This window comes from Panicum hallii, chromosome 4 (genome assembly GCF_002211085.1).
Source record: "Panicum hallii strain FIL2 chromosome 4, PHallii_v3.1, whole genome shotgun sequence".
NCBI lineage: Eukaryota > Viridiplantae > Streptophyta > Magnoliopsida > Poales > Poaceae > Panicum > Panicum hallii.
In genome coordinates this window covers 1,287,142-1,305,680 of record NC_038045.1, presented here as the reverse complement: position 1 = coordinate 1,305,680, position 18,539 = coordinate 1,287,142, and the positions used below count along the sequence as shown (strand labels likewise).

General features: G+C 46.0%; 3 protein-coding genes across 6 annotated transcripts; 2 read left to right on the top strand and 1 right to left on the bottom strand.

Annotated features, from left to right (window-relative positions):
• Positions 1-3,153: 3,153 nt before the first annotated feature.
• On the top strand, positions 3,154-5,656 carry LOC112890176 (peptidyl-prolyl cis-trans isomerase CYP19-4-like). 2 transcript variants are annotated; one of them, XM_025957052.1, is made up of 7 exons: positions 3,154-3,353; positions 3,616-3,685; positions 4,086-4,133; positions 4,221-4,244; positions 4,703-4,885; positions 5,090-5,165; positions 5,289-5,656. In XM_025957052.1, the coding sequence occupies exons 1-7, from the start codon at positions 3,231-3,233 to the stop codon at positions 5,425-5,427; spliced, it is 663 nt and encodes a 220-aa protein (XP_025812837.1). In that variant the 5' UTR covers positions 3,154-3,230; the 3' UTR covers positions 5,428-5,656. The 2 variants fall into 2 exon arrangements, with proteins under 2 accessions (XP_025812837.1, XP_025812838.1); XM_025957053.1 differs by having other exon boundaries at positions 3,156-3,338.
• A 2,309-nt stretch (positions 5,657-7,965) lies between these two features.
• LOC112891062 lies at positions 7,966-8,801 on the top strand. The gene has a single exon (XM_025957960.1). The coding sequence runs from the start codon at positions 8,078-8,080 to the stop codon at positions 8,405-8,407; it is 330 nt and encodes a 109-aa protein (XP_025813745.1). The 5' UTR covers positions 7,966-8,077; the 3' UTR covers positions 8,408-8,801.
• Positions 8,802-13,039: 4,238 nt separating this feature from the next.
• LOC112889408 (WAT1-related protein At5g45370-like) lies at positions 13,040-16,740 on the bottom strand. Of its 3 annotated transcripts, none has more exons than XM_025956019.1 (9): positions 15,872-16,358; positions 15,593-15,655; positions 15,369-15,485; positions 14,995-15,286; positions 14,641-14,796; positions 14,382-14,533; positions 13,908-14,087; positions 13,570-13,819; positions 13,040-13,352 (listed from the first exon to the last, which is right to left on the bottom strand). In XM_025956019.1, exons 1-8 carry the CDS (start codon positions 16,165-16,167, stop codon positions 13,753-13,755), a joined length of 1,323 nt encoding a protein of 440 aa, XP_025811804.1. In that variant the 5' UTR covers positions 16,168-16,358; the 3' UTR covers positions 13,040-13,352; positions 13,570-13,752. The 3 variants fall into 3 exon arrangements, with proteins under 3 accessions (XP_025811804.1, XP_025811803.1, XP_025811805.1); XM_025956018.1 differs by having other exon boundaries at positions 13,040-13,349; XM_025956020.1 differs by lacking the exons at positions 13,040-13,352; positions 13,570-13,819; positions 13,908-14,087 and having other exon boundaries at positions 14,392-14,533; positions 14,641-14,753; positions 15,872-16,740.
• Between the last annotated feature and the right edge of the window lie 1,799 nt (positions 16,741-18,539).

The following is an 18,539-nucleotide window of genomic DNA, read 5'->3' as shown; positions in this document are numbered from 1 at the left end:
TTAACAATAAAGAAAGATATAGAGAGTCTATTGGAGTTGCTTTACTTGGAAAATTCGAATGCTGACCAAACAGAAAACGATCGATTTCTTTCTGTGTCGAGAACCCTGTCTCGCGTCGTGGAGGCCACCCTGTTCCTTCTAACGTGGATACCTTCCTGAACACTGTTTGTTTGCTTGACGGTGGTTGCATCAAATTCAAATGATCTGCTTAGCCTGATGCAAAACTGCAACATTACTGGGGCATGAGCATCAAATTCAAATTTTTCGGCACGAGGCAAACCCTATTTCCATTACTTAGAACGGAAATACGGATAGGTTCAGCCATACGGCCAGAAGAGCAGGGAAAGGGGAGAGTCTAAGGCTATCTCCAGCGGTACACTGTAAAAGGTAAAAGGATCTGTTCTCTATTGTAGACCATACTGTAGCGTCTCTATCGTTCCAACGGTAGACTCTACACCATGCGGTAAAATGGGGGACGCGCTCTGCGTCCCGCACAGAGGCGGGCAACGACCGGCGTCCTCCATCCGGTCGCGCGGGAGATGCAGCGGGGCGCGGGAGGCGGGGCACGGGGCGCGGGAGGGCGCGGTGGGGCGCGCGAGGCGGCGCTGCGGCGGGCGCGGAGGAGCGGCGGCGGGCGCGGAGGGGCGGGCGCGGAGGGGCGGGCGGCGGCGGCGGGGCGCGGGAGGGGCGGGCGGCAGCGGGGCGCGGAGGGGCGGGCGGCGGTGCGGGGCGCGGCAGGGACGGCGGGGCGCGGCCGGCGGAGCGCGGAGGAGCGGCGGCGGGCGCGGAGGAGCGCGCGGGAGGAAACTGCTGGCCAGGGAGGCGGCTCACGCGGGAGGAGGGGCGGCGGCGCGCGGGAGGAGGGGCGGCGGCGGGGCGCGGGAGGCGGAGGAGGGAGGAGGGGCGCGGCGCGCGGGAGGAGGGGCGGCGGCGGCGCGCGGGCGGCGGGCGGAGGGCGGAGGGGCGCGGGCGGCGGGCGGAGTGGGGAGGAGGGGCGGCGGCGCGCGGGAGGAGGGGCGGCGGCGGCGCGCGGGAGGAGGGGCGGCGGCGGCGCGCGGGAGGCGGAGGAGGGAGGAGGGGCGGCGGGCGCGGGCGGCGGGCGGAGGGGGGAGGAGGGGTGGCTCGCGCGGGAGGCGGAGGAGGGAGGAGGGGCGGCTCGCGCGGGCGGCGGGCGGGCGGCGGGTGCGGAGGAGGGAGGAGGGGCGGCGGCGGCGCGCGGGAGGCGGAGGAGGGGCGCGGGCGGGAGGAGGGAGGAGGGGCGCGGGAGGAGGGGCGGCGGGCGGAAGTTGGAAGAAAGAATAAAAAATTGAGATTGTGGGGTATAGAAGATGAAAATAGAGGATGTTGTTGGAGTTAAGTTTGGTATAGAGAATGAAGTTGATGTGGAGGAAAAGGATATGGGATGAGATTTAGAGGATATCGCTGGAGATAGCCTAAGAAGGACGCGCATGACCTGATGCATCAAATTCAAATGGCCAACTGCAACATTGTATCGTCGCAAAAGCGAGTGAAACACTTGTGTTTAGTATGAGGCCAGCAAGTGGGGCCTAGGCCACGTGTCAGAGAAACGTAGTGGGGGCTTCTTTTTTTCCAACATTACTTGAGTTGATTAGCCATTCAAGTATTTCCTTGCAAGTTGTAACTAGGGCTATTTATTAGATGCCAGACATTTGAATTTGAATTTGAATTTTATGTTCATACCCCAGTATAGCAAGTCCAAGCTATTGATGATCTGCTTAGCCTGATGCAACACGGGCGAGCTGTTTAACGACTGTCTATTGGTGGCCAACGGACAGCTCCCGCTCCAACAACGATCACTATTTCTTCCTGGCCCACCGGTCAGCCAGCGCGGCAGCCCTCCTTGTATGGACCGAGCACGCTGCAGGTAGAGGCACAACGAGAAGAAGCTCGATCAGCCTCGTCATCGGCGGCGAGGAGCGATCGGAGGCGGCGATCCGCAATGGATTCGAGCAGGTGGAGCAAGAGCGTCCCGGCGGCGCCGTGCCTGTGGCCCTGACGCTGGCCCAGGTGAGCGGCGCCCGGCCACCCATCACTCTCGCGGCGCGGCATCGTCTTTCGATTCTTCCTCTGTTCATGCCGATGCTGCTGCTCTTCAGGCGTATGAACCAGACTCGGACCTGACGGAGGTCACAGCCAAGACCTTCTTGGACATCCAGATCGACGGCAAGCCCGCAGGTTCGTGCACGGTGGCCATCGTCAAAATCCGATGCTGAGATTTGCCGGCTTGATCGCCTTGAAAGAAAGCCGGTAAGATCTTCTGAATGTTTTTTTTTCCTTCACCTTTCTTGAGATACACTGTGTGTTGGCTGATCGCGCCTGCTTGTTTTTTGCAAAGGTTGCCGAAGAAGTTGGACGGCAACACGTCGTGTTTGGCAAGGTGCTGGATGGAATGGACATCGTCCACAAGATTGAGGCTGAAGGCCAGTCGACTGGAGTGCCAAAGGCCAAAGTGGTCATAGCTAATAGCGGACAGCTGAATGTCTGATGAACTGTAATGAACTTATGATGCATTTATCTTTGATGAACATGCTATACACTGTATATATCAAGAAACCAAATGTGATTGTTTTTCAGTATGGAATCGTTGTTCGTGGTCCGATTTATTTGGTTGGAGCTGGTTTCTACCGGCTATAATGACTTGCTTATCTACTTTCAGGTTTGCTTAACCACAGGCTATGTTTTCTCTTTGGAGAGCAACTAGAAAAATCAGTGCTTAACAAGAAAGAAGTGATCTAGTCGTTATAATCAAGAAGAAAGAAAGAACTGAACTAGCTCGAGACAATGGGAGGTGAAGTGTATTATTTTTGAAAAAAGAAATGTTCGAGTATATTATTTTTGAAAAAAGAAATGTTCGAGTAATTTTCAGTTCAAATTAAGTGTCTAGTATTTCTTCTTATCACTAATGCCATCAAACTCGAGTTTTTTTTTTACAAAAAGATGAAATTGTGTTGAACCTGTCCTGAACCTAACAAGTAACAACAAAATACTTCGATCACAGAAGATGAAGAACACAAACCAGTAACCAAATCTCTGACATGTGGGACCGAGGTCTCGCGTCTGCCCCACTTGTCAGCCAGCGCAGCGACTCCTCTTCCTCCCCATATTTGGTCGTGGCCTCGTGGACTGCAGAGTGTAGCGAACAACCAGATCTAGTAGAATTCTCTGGACCCCATCGGCGGCGGCGACGAGGAGGAGAGCAACGACCGGAGATGGCGCCGAGCGGGTGGAGGAGGAGCGCGGCGGCGCGGGGCGTCTGGCGCCCCGCCACGGTGTGCCTGTGGCTCGCGCTCGCCGCCGCCGCCCTGACGCTCGCCCAGGTGCTCGTCAACCTTGTCCGTCCCGTGCCCGCCCGCCCATAGTTTGCACCTCTCTTCTCTCCTCTCCGCGTGTTTGATTCCGCGATCTGATCTGATTAGTACGCGTGACGCTCTAGCTATTCGTCGATTTGATCACTTCCGACGGTTGCGGTTGTGTCTGAATCTGTTAGATGTGGATCCAAGTTGCTGACCAGTGTGTTTGGTTGCTGATCCGTTGCCTCTGTATGGATAATTGGATATATGGGTATGCATCCTGACTTTTTTTTTCTGGTTTCAGGCGAAGAAGGACCTGACGGAGGTCACCCACAAGGTCTACTTCGATATCGAGATTGAAGGCAAGCCCGCAGGTTTGTGGTGACTCGCTTTCTCGTGTTCCACTGTCAGATCAGCACGCGATGCCGCATCTCTGTGCAGTAAAAGGACAACTTTAGAATATCTTCTTGTCTAGCCATTTTGGTCCCATTGCTGATGTTACACTCACACATGGATTGACATCATCTGGTCTACCACCAATAAGCACAGTATAAAGTGATTTGCTTCTGTTGTATATCGTTTAGAGTGATTGCTGCTACTAGGATTATCCAAAATTGATTTCGATTTTATGTCTGTATATTTTGTTGGCATGATTTCTTTGGTCTTGTTTGTATCAAGGAGAAATGTGGACATGGGGTCTGTTCGTGTCTGAATATTGCTCCGCTTATTAACTGGCTGACCCATTGATGTTTAATATCTTCTGAACTGGAACAGGTCGGATTGTCATGGGACTTTTTGGGAAGACTGTTCCTAAAACAGCAGGTATTTTCCGCCTATTTCTCAATGCATAACTATTTTCTTATGAGATAAGAGAAATACTAATCATCCCTACGTCTCCTTTTCCTACAGAGAACTTCCGAGCGCTTTGCACAGGTATGTTAAGAACATTATTATTGCCCAATCTGCTTGTTAGAGTTTTGAGATGATTAATCTCATGGAAGTTTGGCAGACGTATTAAGACCTGCACCATCCAAACAAAATCGTTTTGTCATGTGGCATAAAATAGTTTATCTTATTTTCAGGTAGTTTAACCAATAAGAATTCGCCATGCTTCTCCAAACAAGCAAGCAAACAAACAAATTTGCACATTCTGAATCTTATTTTATGGGAAAAGTGAAAATGAGTAATCAAATTACACTGTGTTGTTGCATTCATCATATATAAGTATACAATGCCATTATTTATTACATATAATCGAAAGAGGTCCCATTCTGAATAGTGATTAGTTCTACAATCTATGAAATAGCATTCTGAGTGTTGTCTTACTAAATAGGCTCAGTTCACTTGTTTGGATTTTGTTTAATGTGACTCTAAACTTTGTTGTTATACAGGAGAGAAAGGAGTTGGCAAAAGTGGCAAACCTCTCCACTACAAGGGAAGCACATTCCACAGAATCATCCCCAGCTTCATGCTCCAAGGAGGTGACTTCACTCTTGGTGATGGAAGGGGTGGTGAATCCATCTATGGCTTGAAGTTCGCTGATGAGAACTTCAAGATCAAGCACACTGGGCCAGGTGATCAACTGTCTTGGAATTTTATATTTGACCCTGTGAAAAGAGATCCTTATTGTTACTTTTGACTAAGACATTGTCTGAGTGGTTTCTAGGACCTTGATTAGCTGTTTTTCTTGAAAATCCCATTGATGCCTAGGAATGTTTCAATTCAAGTATTAAGCTTGTTAAATCCATTAATTGTTGGTTGACTGGTTGTTGGATCAGGCCTTTTGTCCATGGCCAATGCCGGGAGAGATACAAATGGATCTCAGTTTTTCATCACCACTGTAACCACAAGCTGGTAAGTGAATATTCACTGGTCTTTGTTAAAGCGAACTGATTGTCTCCAATTTTGACTGAAGAATGTCTTAATCCGTTCAAGATGTATGCTGATCATCTACCACATTTCGTTTATGTGTGCTAGGTTGGATGGGAAGCATGTTGTGTTTGGCAAGGTGCTGTCTGGAATGGATGTTGTCTACAAGGTCGAAGCTGAAGGCCGGCAGAGTGGGCAACCAAAGAGCAAGGTTGTCATAGCAGATAGCGGCGAGCTGCCAATGTGATGAGATGTACTGATATATTCTGATGAAAAATAAGTTGTTGTCGCTATTTGTCTTTTAGAACTGCTATAGTGGTCTGTTGTGCCGAAATTGGCCTATGCCAGTTTCTCTTTACTGCAGGGACTTGCTTATTTACTTAGTTGGAAAGTTTTAAAGATGAATTAGCGAATGGTCTCTCGTTTCTACATTGTTTTCAGTTTCATCTGTCAGAATAATTTTCTGTGGTTGTTTATTTGACGCCACGCCATCTTTAGAAGTTAAAATAGTACATTGAATCGAATGAGCTTGACTGAAATGCGTCGTGTGAAGACTCCATGGAATCAAGAAGACTGCAAGCATTGATAATATAGCATGAACAGTTTTAGTTTCTACTCTCCTTGTGGAGGAACTGCATGTGCTTCCTATGTCATTGGTATTAACGATGGCTTGTATTGCATGAGCCACCTCGAACGTGTGAAGTGCATCACAATTTTACAAATCACAACAGCATAGAATGCTGTTAGACTAGTTCTCCAAACTCACCTAATTCGGAATGAAAGCAGCCATAGAGTATGCCTCCATCTTATCTCTTCACGCATATAAAAAGAAAAGGTTAAAAAAATAGACTAGGTTAAAAAAATAGACTTTTCTTGTCTCACATCTACCTTTTAGTCCTGGGATCAAAACATATGATGGACTAATTTTAGTTACTTAGTTTTTAATTTTTAGGCATCTAAAGTTTAGTTTGAACTAATCTTTAATCCTAGATGATCCAAATAAAGTATCATTTGGGATGCGACATTTCGAAAAAGAACTTGCCACTATGGTTTGTTGGAATAATAATTGGGATATTAATCTCTTATTCTGTTCAATAGTTAATTTTTTGAGGGAACTGTTCAACAGTTAATAGAGTATTTGGATGTGACTTGGTGGTTAGGCCGCTCGAGTTACATCCGACCCTTCCATCTAGATTCAAAGAACCACCATCCCTCTCCCTCCTTCATCACGTGCCCGCTAGCCATCACCTATGATGCACGTGAGGGCCCACCCTTCTCCCCCCCCCTCCCCCTCCTAATTCCTCTTTCCAAACATGAGCTCCTCTCCATCATCATTGGATCCGCCACCCAACCTCACTTCTATCCAGATGCAGCGAACTATTATCCCATCTCTTTCTTCCTGATGCCCCATCCCCGCTCCTTCCTCGGCGTCTCCACTCCCCACCAGTCTTCATCTCCGACATCAATGCAAGCCACCCTCCTCCTTCCTCTGACATACACCCCTTCCAGATTCGAGCTCCCCGCCTCCATTCCGCCCCTCTCGATTCAGCGGTGCCATCATCACCGGATTCACCATCCAACCCCTTCTATATATATAACAAACTAACACTCCATCTTCCATCTCCTTCACACCCTACTCCTGCCCCTTCTTCCTTTGCATGCTTGCCCCGCTACCATCCTCCGCTCCCGACATCAGTGAGGGCCACCCTTATGCTTCCCCCTCCTCTTGGATTCCACTTACTTCCAGATTTAAGGTACCCCGCTCCACTCCACCCCTCTCAATCTGGTGGCTCCATCATCGCTGTATTCGCAACCCCCCACGATAATAGGAAATACTTATTGATATAACCATGACTCCCCACCACGGTATCATCACTCCTCCCACCCTGTATCACCATGGCTGGTTCAGTAGCTTTCCCTAATAAAATAGATCAAATATTTATAAATCCCTTCCCCAATCCAATATCCTAACTCAAACAAGAGATCATCCAAGTTGAATTTCTCATCTACTTGCTATCCAGAGTCGGATTTATTTTTTCTATTTTTTTCTTTTTTCTGCTGTTGTTTTGATTATGACATACTCTTCCAAATAGGCTAATAGACTTAGATTCTATCTTATTTTTAGAAAGAAAATCTTATCCAAAGGTCTCGCCTTCTCTAGAGTGATCAACACCCCTTCCTCTTGCTATTCTATTCTTTTCTCCACCTCACTAGAGTTGTCTCCGGTAGTGATGTGGCTCCGCTGGCGGCCTCCTCCTTCTTCTTGGCTTCCAAAGATCTTCATTATCACTCGAAACTTCTTTGTATGTATGAAATCTCTCAACACCATTGCTCCCTCCAACTCCACCACCCACCATTGTACCACCATGTCGTTTCACCAGACATCGAAGTGGTTTCCTCTTCCACTTTTCTTACCTCCTTCATCATTCCTACTTTCCTTTCTAGAAAAAAAATGGACGCCAACAATGGCCTTATGTTGTCGCACATCCTGCGCTTCCAAGACGAGATGATTCTTGAATTAGGCTAAAATGAGACAATTTTTTTCATACGGATTCAGCACATATCTAAGAACTTTGAATATCAGGTATGCGAGCCATGGCCCATGGCCCATATACTTTATTAGTAGAACGCTTTATGTCGTACACACAGAGAGACAACCCTGGGGCCTGGGCCCACACCATCAGGACCGCGAGTTCGAGATCCGACGGCGGATGGAGGACGACTACCGCCGCGGGGTGGAGCTGTGGGCGCCCGCAGGAACCTAATAATTGGCGGCCCGGTCCCGTCCCATCTCTCCCCATCACCGCGAAGAACACAAACGCAAGTAGGGTTAGGAAAGGGCGCGGCGGCGGCGGCGGCGGCGGCGGCGAGAGAGAGAAGAGAGGAGCGTGTCGGTGATGACGGGCAAGGCGAAGCCGAAGAAACACACGGCGAAGGAGATCGCCGCAAAGGTCGACGCGGCGACGACGAACCGGGGCGGCGGCAAGGCGGGGCAGGCGGACCGTCTGGGGCAGGACAAGGGCGGCCACGCGAAGCTGGCCTGCCCGCTCTGCCGCACCCCGGCGCCCGACATCAAGTCCATGCAGATCCACCACGAGGCGCGCCACCCCAAGCTCCCCTTCGAGCCGGAGAAGCTCCTCAACCTCCACTCCTCCGCCCCCGCCGCCGGGGAGGCCACCTCCTCCTCCAAGCCCAAGCCTGGCGTCCGCGGCAGCCTCAAGAAGTAGCTTGCTTGCCTGGGGTAATTCCCTGCAATTCCAATCCCATCCACCAACCCGATCTATAATCAATCAAACTACCGCCTCGGGCCCTCCGGTGGCGGCTGCCGCGGCCGGCCTGCGGTGTACTACTAGTCTGCTGCTGCTTTTCGTTACTGCTGCTACATGTGTCATGTGATAGACGTGTTAACTATACTGTGGCTATGGCTCCGCTGCTATTTGTTTCAATCTCGTCGCCGGCAACTTGGCGCCTTTAATTATGTGTTGCTTCACCGTGATGCCGGTGACGGCTGCTAGTACTGTTAATGTCGATCGGGTCTCCTGGATCAATGGCACAAATATGTTGCTTGTTTATCTTCTTTTACTGGCAAGTGAAGTTGGTCAATTAATACTGTTTTGGCAATTGTTGGGTGTTTTGCTACCATCAGGGTTTCATGAGTCAGATCTTATCTTGTCATCTGTGAATAATTGGTATTGTTGAATATACTCTAGCCACTTCTTCACCTGTTTTGCTTATTCCCTTGGATTTGTGAGGATAGTTGGCTCTTCATGGGATAATAGTTTGTAACTCTACCTTAAGAAATACTCACCTTTATCAAGTAGCAGTGTTGTAACTAACTGAAGGACAATTGTCTAGTTTGACCGTTTGAGTGGTAGCCAAATTTTGGAGTCGCAGTCCATGGTCCAAGGACTTTGTTCATCTAGTGATTTTGAGTTCCTCCACACGTCTTGAGTTCATCGTTAGACAAAGTTTACTATTTTTGCATGGGTATTAGTTGTTTCCTAGATCCAACAACATGGATTTCTAGACAGTGTGCTGAAAGGCATTCATGAGAGATTAGTAGCTAATGGATAACCATGTATATTTTGTTTACCATGATTAGCATGCCATATTGATGATTATGCACCATCATTTGGTGTAATTTCTACGTGGCCTCCTGAGGGAACTGTTTGCTCACGATTATAAGCAGTACTCCTTCATTTGAACTTGGATATGCCGTTTCAGCGATGTACAGATTTAAGGTCTTCCAATCCCAAGCTTACAAGTTACAATGACCCCTCAGTGTAACTGAACATTTATTCATTTGTTTTGGTAACTTGACTGCTTACTGCGATCATAATTACTTGTATTACACTAATTTATACCAGCAATCATATCCTTTTGTAAAGCTGATCATCCAAAATTAGGCAATGCTGTGTTTGAAGCAGTGGTGTATGAGTTCTTCACCTAATGTTGTTTGTTGTTACTCCTTCCGTTCCAAATTATAAGTTGTTTTGGCATTTATAGGTGAATACTTTTTCTTATGTGCCTACATATACACTATATCTAGATACAAGCAAAAAATTATACACCTAGAAATGTCAAAACAATCTATAATTTGGAACAGAGGGAGTTCCTGCTAGCCAGGTTCTGAAACACAAGGACATGGGTGAAGCGATTTAACTTATTCCCCCTTTAATTTTCTTTAAATGTGGTTCTATGCACTGCACAACCAGGGATTGCCTTGTAATCTTACAATCTGCATATAATTGATGTGCATTTTAATCTGTAACAGTATATAGAATTACATAGTTGCAAGCATAGACAACATTGGAGACAGCGGAAAAGATAGACCAGCAACCAGAATCTGATAGATATCCTTCCGAGTATTATTTTCATTCTCACGTTGGATTCTGTTGTCAGAGAAGTGTTCACCTGACTCACCTTTAAGAAGTATTGCAGTATTGCGACTAGAAGCTGAACGGAGGGTTTTTTTTTACCAAGTGATATGCAAATGCTGGAGTTGCAGTCAATTGTATAAGGAAGGCTACAATACTTTTTTATCTAGTGATTTGAGTTCCGCTGCACATGGTTAACTACATGACTTGAGTTTGCAGTTTGGCCAAGTATACAATTTTTGCACAGACATTTCATAAACCCAACACGATCCTTATACTTATGTACACGAAGTTCCAGTGTTCTGAAAGGCATTCATATGAGATGAGTGGCATGCTGGAAGACGGTGTTTCTTTTTTAGAAAAGTTTATTTGTATAATTTTCAGTTCACCTCGGAGTTGTTGTTTTTTTTGTGTGTGTGGGTTCAGGAGTACAATCATTTGAACTTATACTGTTTCAACTTTGGAATGCTTCCTCAAATTAACTGAACTTTTCATCCATTTACCCATCTACTTGGTACCTTGAATACTCTGACCGGGGTTGACCTATCTTGCACTAATTCATACCCGCAAGCAGATGCCATCATTTTGAAGATAGGCAATGCTGGCATTTACAGCAACTGATGCTTAAATAAGTTGGTGATGTGAACTTCCATCTTTTTTATTTTCTGGATAGCATCTGGAACAAATGTCCAAATGCCAAGCTGCAAGGCATGCAAGTTATGAAACTTTGTTGAATTTGTATAAATTTTGGTCAGCAAGCAGCAGTTATGTACAATATGCTTCCTAGTGAAAATATACTTTTTATTATGCACATCTTACACTACGTAATATGAAAATATACTTTTTACTATGCATATCTTACACTATGCAACTGTACAAAAATTTTTGATTGCTGGAGCCATGAACAAGATTTGAAACAGAGGGAGGATAAAACACAGATACAAGACGCATGCGTGCACCCTGCAGCAAGTTCACAATCCGATATTGGCCTTAGGAGTAATATTTTGATTTTCACCTGAATGTACAAAATACGTTGGGTCTATTATCACGGAAGTCTTTGCCACACCTATTACTCTACTAGTATGGTGCAGCTTCAGTTCACATGCCTGAAAGTTCAATCATGTTGCAGCGTCAAGTTCCTATGCTTGAAAGAACAATCTGACGCAAAAGATAAATGCAAGTTAACAACGACCATAATAACAGATGATGCTTGTCTTTTGAGTTTAGATAGGCGACCGCAAAGGAAGCAATTGGGTGAACTGGAAGTAGAGGAGATCAGAAGAACGCATTCGAGTGCAGGCAAACAAGAAGGGCCTTGATGGGAAAACATTTTGCTGACTTATATCTGCCATCGCATTCTGAGGACGAGCTTCAGAAAGTACAGGACGGCCGTTTTGTTTGCCCACGCAAGGTGTTTGATCAAGGCAAAAGACTTGCAGAGATGGTGCAAATAGGATAAGCCCCATAGCAAGATGGTAGCAACAAACCGACAACTCAGTACGGATGGACACACAATGACACAAATATACAGAAAATTCAGGAGGCAAGCAAGACCACAAGTTCATCAGTATTAATACTTTAAGGTGCCCTGGTTACCACTACGAACTACCACTGCATTATAGTGTTGGGTGTATGCTGACAGAATCGCGATAGCTGCTGCACAAACGAAAATGGACTGTGTTAGATACTTGGAAACTTGTTTCTGCATAAACATTCATTATCAGTTTGAGAAAGTAAAAAGATGCAAGTCAGAGAGTTCATGATATACCATGATCAAATTGGGAAGTATAATAAAATCCAGTGACGAAGCAAATCAAAATCGAACTAGCACACATGACGACTCATGGTTTTGTTATCTGCTTGAGTATGAGGTCTGTATTTGCAGGTTAATGGGGGTTGCTAAAATCACAATGTTTCAGGCAGTGGGTAAAATCTGAATCTCCTCTATCAATCATCCCCACTAAAAGATGGCGTTAGGAATGGCCATGTCTGGTACATGTCCTCTGCCCTGTAAAACCTCCCCCTTTTCCAAACCATCACTCCCAAGCAGCGCCGCCCCGATCCTTGCTGCTGCAATTGAAGCCTCTATTTCTTGGATAATTGGCTCATTTTATCTTCGACTAAGGATCTTTGCAGTCTATCTCTCAGCCCACTCATACAATAGTTAGCTTTTCACCATTAATATATGGTCCACTTATCTCTCTCACAAAGTTTCTTGGTTCTTATGCTGAAATCGGCTGTAAACTTACAACCCGCTTCTTCTCTTTCTCCTTTTCTTTCTCCTCCACCTCAACATTCAGTCTCCTTACGTTCTGTTATAATAGCTGGTCTAATTTGTCTGCCTGTTAAACGTATGTGATAGCAGTTGTAAGTTGTGCGCATCAGCACGGTGACGATTCAGTACACGTGTCGTTGTTTTGAAGGGTGTGCATGTAGATATGTGCGTACAAGGTATTTTCCTATTAGATTTTACTTCGTTACAACAATTGTAACCGACACAAAGGATCAACAATCGGATCCAAATGATCTATAGTTCCAGAGAGAGAAAAAAAAGAACTTGAAGTTCCAATAAGTCGTTCACCCACCTCCCATCTACTTCGACACATGTACGTTGTTATGTCAATTCCAATGCTTGATCGTGCACATGGGCTTATTCCATCTACGAGGAGCAATGCCAATTCACAGTCATACCTGACATGGGAGCCATACGGTGAGGTGGCAAGGAACCTGAAGCCCGTGAGCCAGGGAACCGATGGATGTCCCTAAAATCAGATAGTTTAACATGGACTGAGGACATTTGGGAGGAATAGAAAAACAGAGAGGGAAGGAGCGAGTCAGGGGCTCAGGGGAGAAAGCAGGTCGGGTTCCATTGTCACATAAGAACAATGGTCTTGACAAAAAGCAGATGGTGCCGATTTCATAGAATTTAGTACATTTTGATTCATATTGAAAGTACTTCTATATGGTGTCGTTTCATGACCAGGTCAAATTCTGCTCTACATTTTGAAAAGAAGGGAGCAGTGAGCACTCACACGGTCCCAAATAGCCATGCGAGTTCAATTTGTAACTGCATAATCATTTACATATATATAGCCCGCGAAAAGCATATACAACGTAAGAAATAGAGAAGATAAACACATATACAACAAACAGGACAGTACGAGTACTATAACTAATTGTTACAAAGATCCGGTATCAGTTGGAATACTGTCACAGAACAACAGTTATCTCGCCATAAGTAATAATAGCTCAAGTGCATTGCAGCTTCAGTTTCCAGGCCTATAAGAATAGTCTGCTAGCACACAAAACAAATTTAAGTTAGCAAAAGTAAATGCTAGCAAAATCTGTGCAATACGAATGACAAGTGATACATGTTTCTGAATGTTTAAATACAAATGATACAGGCCAAGTTAGCTCATTTAGATGATAGGAATGGATATATGGCATACAATGTTGACGCTCCCAAACTCATAAGACAGAGACAAACATGTCAAGCCGTCGAGGGTAAGTACCTTTCATTGGTGAGGTTGTTCCAACTGCTGTTAGCCTTGGACCTGTAACGAAAACTATTGAAGCTGAAGGATCACTGCAAATTCTCAAGGTATCTTCTGCAAATACGGCCACCGGCAAGAATGTCCAACTTATGTTCAGGATATGATTTTTTCATACCCTGCAAATCTTCGTGACGATGGAACTTACTTCAAATACTTGAAATGGTAATAGCATGCTTTCTTAAAGCGTGATATCTTGAAGAGGACGACTCTAGGCAAGAAATGTATTAAAATAAGGACACGTGTGAAATAATTTGTTGCTGCTGTCCTAGGAAAAACAATTGAACCAATCAATCTACCCCTCCCGGGTATAGGGATCAATGGAGCCACTGAAGGAACCTCCTTCGGCCTTGGAGGTTGGTAGATCCTCCACAAGAAGAGGTTGCAAATAACTGGCTGTCAGCACTCTCTGAGCTTCATTGTAACGAGCCCAAGTAACCAGGTAAAGACCAGCGATGATGAAGAGTCCCCCGATAACACTGAAAAGAGTAGAAATGCAGATGTAAACAAGGTCAAAATTTACAAGTTGGCTATGATCTCACAGTGAGAGAAGCAATATTATCCACAGCTATATACATGAAAATGTCATCATTCATCAAACACCAAAACTAATATCATTTAGCTTGAAAGAGTATCAAACTGATGCACAACTGATAAATTGATAAACTCATGCTGTGCCACGAATTTAAAGGATCCAAAACTTGAGAAATCACCAAAACACAATGTTGAAACAGCAACTTGGTATAGTTATAGGGTTGAGAGTTGGATCAGACCTTCCGACATAAATTGGGGTTCCAAGAAAAATAGTTGAAAGCAAGGTAGAACATGCTGGCTGGAGTGGATTGTACAGGGCGACTAGAGAGGGTCCAAGAATTTTGTTTGCCCAAGTCATGATCGCATAGTTCAGACAAGATGCAATAATTCCCTGGTGGTACAAGCAACAAATGTGGTTAGACAACCAAGGAGATTTATATATCTCAGGCTCTCAGCATTATCATACAAGTCGAATCTAGGAGTATATTATATACTTACAGCATATAAGATAGCTATGACCTCGGTTGTTGTCAGTGCCCACTCGTGGAGCCCACTGGTACCAAATGCCCCAGTCAACACCATAAACAGGGTGGCAAAGGAATAGGAGTAAGCTGTCAAGGATAAGCTTGCAGGATATTTTATCAGGACCGGAGCCTGGAGTAGTCACAACAGAAAATGACAACAATCTGTATTAATCATGAACATAAAAAAGTAAACTTCGAAAAAAAATAAAGGTAAACATTCCATTACTTCCCCACTTATTCTTCGTGTATAACAAAAAGAAAAGAACGCTCCAGTAAATACTAGACCCAATAGCATGACTGAGAAGTAGAGCTCCAAAGTTTGCATTACCTGAATGACTAGATAAGCACCCATCAGGAAGCAATTTCCAATAAGGCACAGGACCCCAAGATGCCATGTTTCCACACCATATCTGAGCATGGCTGTGGTCAACCACTGAGCAGAATAGGCATTGCTACTCCATGAGCCGGCCAGAGCATTTCCATCTGCTGCAACGGTGCCTCCATTCCCAACCAAGGATGGGCCCCTGTAGAAGACCATTAGGACAGCACCAGAGACGCACACGGCTGTGCCAAGAACCTTGACAATTCCATCTTTCGTGAAGATGTTGATCACCTCAACACTGGAAAAGTATGCAGAATTTACTTAGAATTCAGTCGACGTTTGAGACCGTGGCCATGTCAGAAGAGGCTTCCGACGATTACCCGACAATTGCGGCCAAGAGAAATGTGAACACCGGTATCGCCGGCTGGAACGCCGCGGCGTAGGAGGCGTTGGTGAAGCTGAGGCCGAGGAGGAAGAGGAGCTGGTTCCCGAAGATCCTGCAGAAAGGTAGCACGAAGAGGAATCCATTTCCCAGTATTACGCGACGGGAAACAAGAAAAGAAAAAAAAAACTGAGGATGTTGTTCTACGGGCAGATAAATTACCCGGTGAAGCCCAGGAGAGCAAACGACGCGAGGAGCTGACGGGTCACCGGGCGCTGCACGTTCCTGCACGAACGGACACCAAAATTACGGGAAGAATCATCATCCTCAGCTAGCTAAACCGACAATTTCACTCGAATTGACTCCACACCTAATTCGATTTGCAGAGGAATCCCCTAGGATGAGTAAGAGAGGAAACTAAATATTTGCATTTTTTTTCATTGGTTGCTGGAGCAGGGAGGATTACACCGGAATTGGATAGGTGAGGGGGGCGGGGAGCACCTCTCGCGGAGGAAGGCGATGGGGGCGAGGAGCGCGAGCGCGACGAGGTCGCGGTAGACGCAGAAGACGATCTGATTCATGCCGACGTTGAGGACGGATTTGGTGAGGACGTGGTACCCGCCGTAGGCGACCTGCACGAAGGCCATGCCGGCGTGCGCCCGCCACGCCTCGTTGCGCGCCCACAGCAGCCGCCCGCTGCCGCTGACGACCCACACCGACGAGGACCACCGCTGCAGCAGCGTCGGCTTGGTCTCGCCGGCGTCATCCTCCGCCTCCGCGTCCGGCCCACGCCCCATCCTCCGCCGCCGCCGCCGACCGTCTCCCGGCGCGGGCAGGATGAGGAGGTTGCTGCTCTGCTCTCGCTGTAGCTTTCGCTTGGCGTGTCGGCGTGGGCGCGCCGGCGTGGCAGGTTTATAGTGGAAAAGCCACCCGTTCCGGCGGCTCTCGGCGGGTCCCACATCCTTCCTCGAATGCAGGCGGCACTCCGAAAACAGGGGAAAATCTGCCACGCACGCATCATGCGTGTAGCTTTGTCCGAAAAGAAAATAAAAGATGCCAACAGGGATTACATTATCCTCAAGGAACAGAAGCATCGAATTCTTGCATCGCAACACGCAGTTGCTGGGAGTGGCAAGCAACTGATCCTGAAAGAGTCACCTGATGATTATCTCTCCGCTGTCTCAGTTCTTGTGTTCGTCGCCTCCCTGATGGCTGCAGTAAACGTTCCAGGCGATGATCAGTCGACTGATCTCTGCATCTGCTTTTGCTTGCTTGGTTTCGAGCTGGTATATGAGAGCCGGTTGCCTGAGCCTGGAAGGACCATCTTGCAAGTGAAGAGAAGGTTGTTCAGATCGATCTTGCACTTCACACTGTAATTTGTAACATTAAATTTAAAAACTGGGTTTTCTTCTAAGTATAATGATGATACGTACAAGATCTGCATCCACAGGCTGTAGCTGTCCGCCTGTCCGGCCGTCAGTCTCTGCTGTTTCTTGGTCCCAGCTGCCGGCCGCTCGATCTGCTTGGATAAGCACGAAACGCTGGGCCAAGCTAGCTGAGGATTCCTTCCCGTTATTTTTTTATTTTCTCTTTACTTTTTTTTGTGCCTCGTGCAATGCCTGCAGCCACTGCATAAACTAGGCAAATGCTAACTCCAAAACACTTGCATGATACTAACAAAAGGATATATAAATATTTTAAAATAATAAGGATATATAAATATCATAAAAAAAGAACAGAACATGGGAAAAGGGAGTAGAGCACGGAACACGGACTGCAAACCACGCCTGCCATACTACGCAGCACCTGCGACAGCGGAGAGATGATCATCAGATGATTGATTAGGCGCGGACGATCGAGGACTGGTTCAGCTTCATGTGCAGCCAGCTAGGAGTAGCTCTTATCCTTTCACCTACAGGTTTGTGTAACGGACGACAGGTCCAACAAAGCTAAAGCTATCAGCTTCAGAGAAAGGCTTATTCGTGTCTTGAGTTTATTTAGGATGTAAAGAGTGTGTACATTGTGCATCTTCTGATTCTGAACTTATTTACCTGCACCATCTTTCAGAGAAAGGCTTGACTACTCATGCCTAATATATGGGTCTCCCTTATATACACGGTTAGTAAGTTTGCAGCAAGAATTCTTTGTAATGAGAAACCTTCTCATTGAAGTTCATTTCACGATATGAGCCCATGCATAATCAGCGTGCAAATGGACCTGTTGACGACCAAAATTTCCTAATAAAGAATTAGCTGTTCAAGCTCATACAGTATTTTGCATGCTAGAGTCATTTATACTAAGACTTACTCCTCTGTCCCAAAAAGACTATTCTTTTAGAAAAATTCAGATTCATTGCTCATCCTAGGAAAAAGAAATGACATTGTTGCTTCTAATTACTATAGCAATTGTGATTGAAAATTGTATTGTTTATTTGGTTCTCTAGATTCTCAATAAATGCATATGCATTGAAACTAGAAAAATAAAATCTATTAAGCATTTGCTTGCCTCTATGCGCTTTTTTATATACTTTTTTCTTGATACTTGGTATTGCTTTAATTAGGTGGATCTTACTACAAGCTAAACAAACACTTTTGTGGGACAAACTTTAAAAATTAAAATAATAGTTTTTTTAGACTGAGGGAGTAAAAAACTTGTCGAGGGGCGACGAGAGTTAGGTGTACTCGTGTGGGAGTCCATATACAATATACAAGCGTATTTTCCCTTTTGATTTGAAGCCAATTTTAGTTGGGCTTTTTTTCCTAGTACTACTAGGCCCAAAATGCCTCTAACAACCTTCTTCATCTTGGATTCATGGCTCAAAAAAAGAATTCGGCCATCTTTTGCCTCATTTCGTTTTGGGCCTCTAATAAACCTTCCTTCTTTTGCCTCACCTTCTTCCCATGCGCTGCCATCAGAAGAAACATAATACTATGCTCCTCCCCCCTCCCTTCCCCCAAAATTTGCTGAAGGCCCCTGATGTAAATTGTTTTTAGCTTCCTCAAGGCACGAGCAACAGGTTGGTCCAAGGGCAACTGCGCAAGGCTCAACCCAGCACAAACCACAAGAGGTTTAGAAATTGATCATCAAAATGGTTGTTGCTGTACATGGAAGCTGGTTCTGAACAATCTGGCGCCTGAACCTGTCCCTCGAAGTTCCAGGCCCCCCGTCA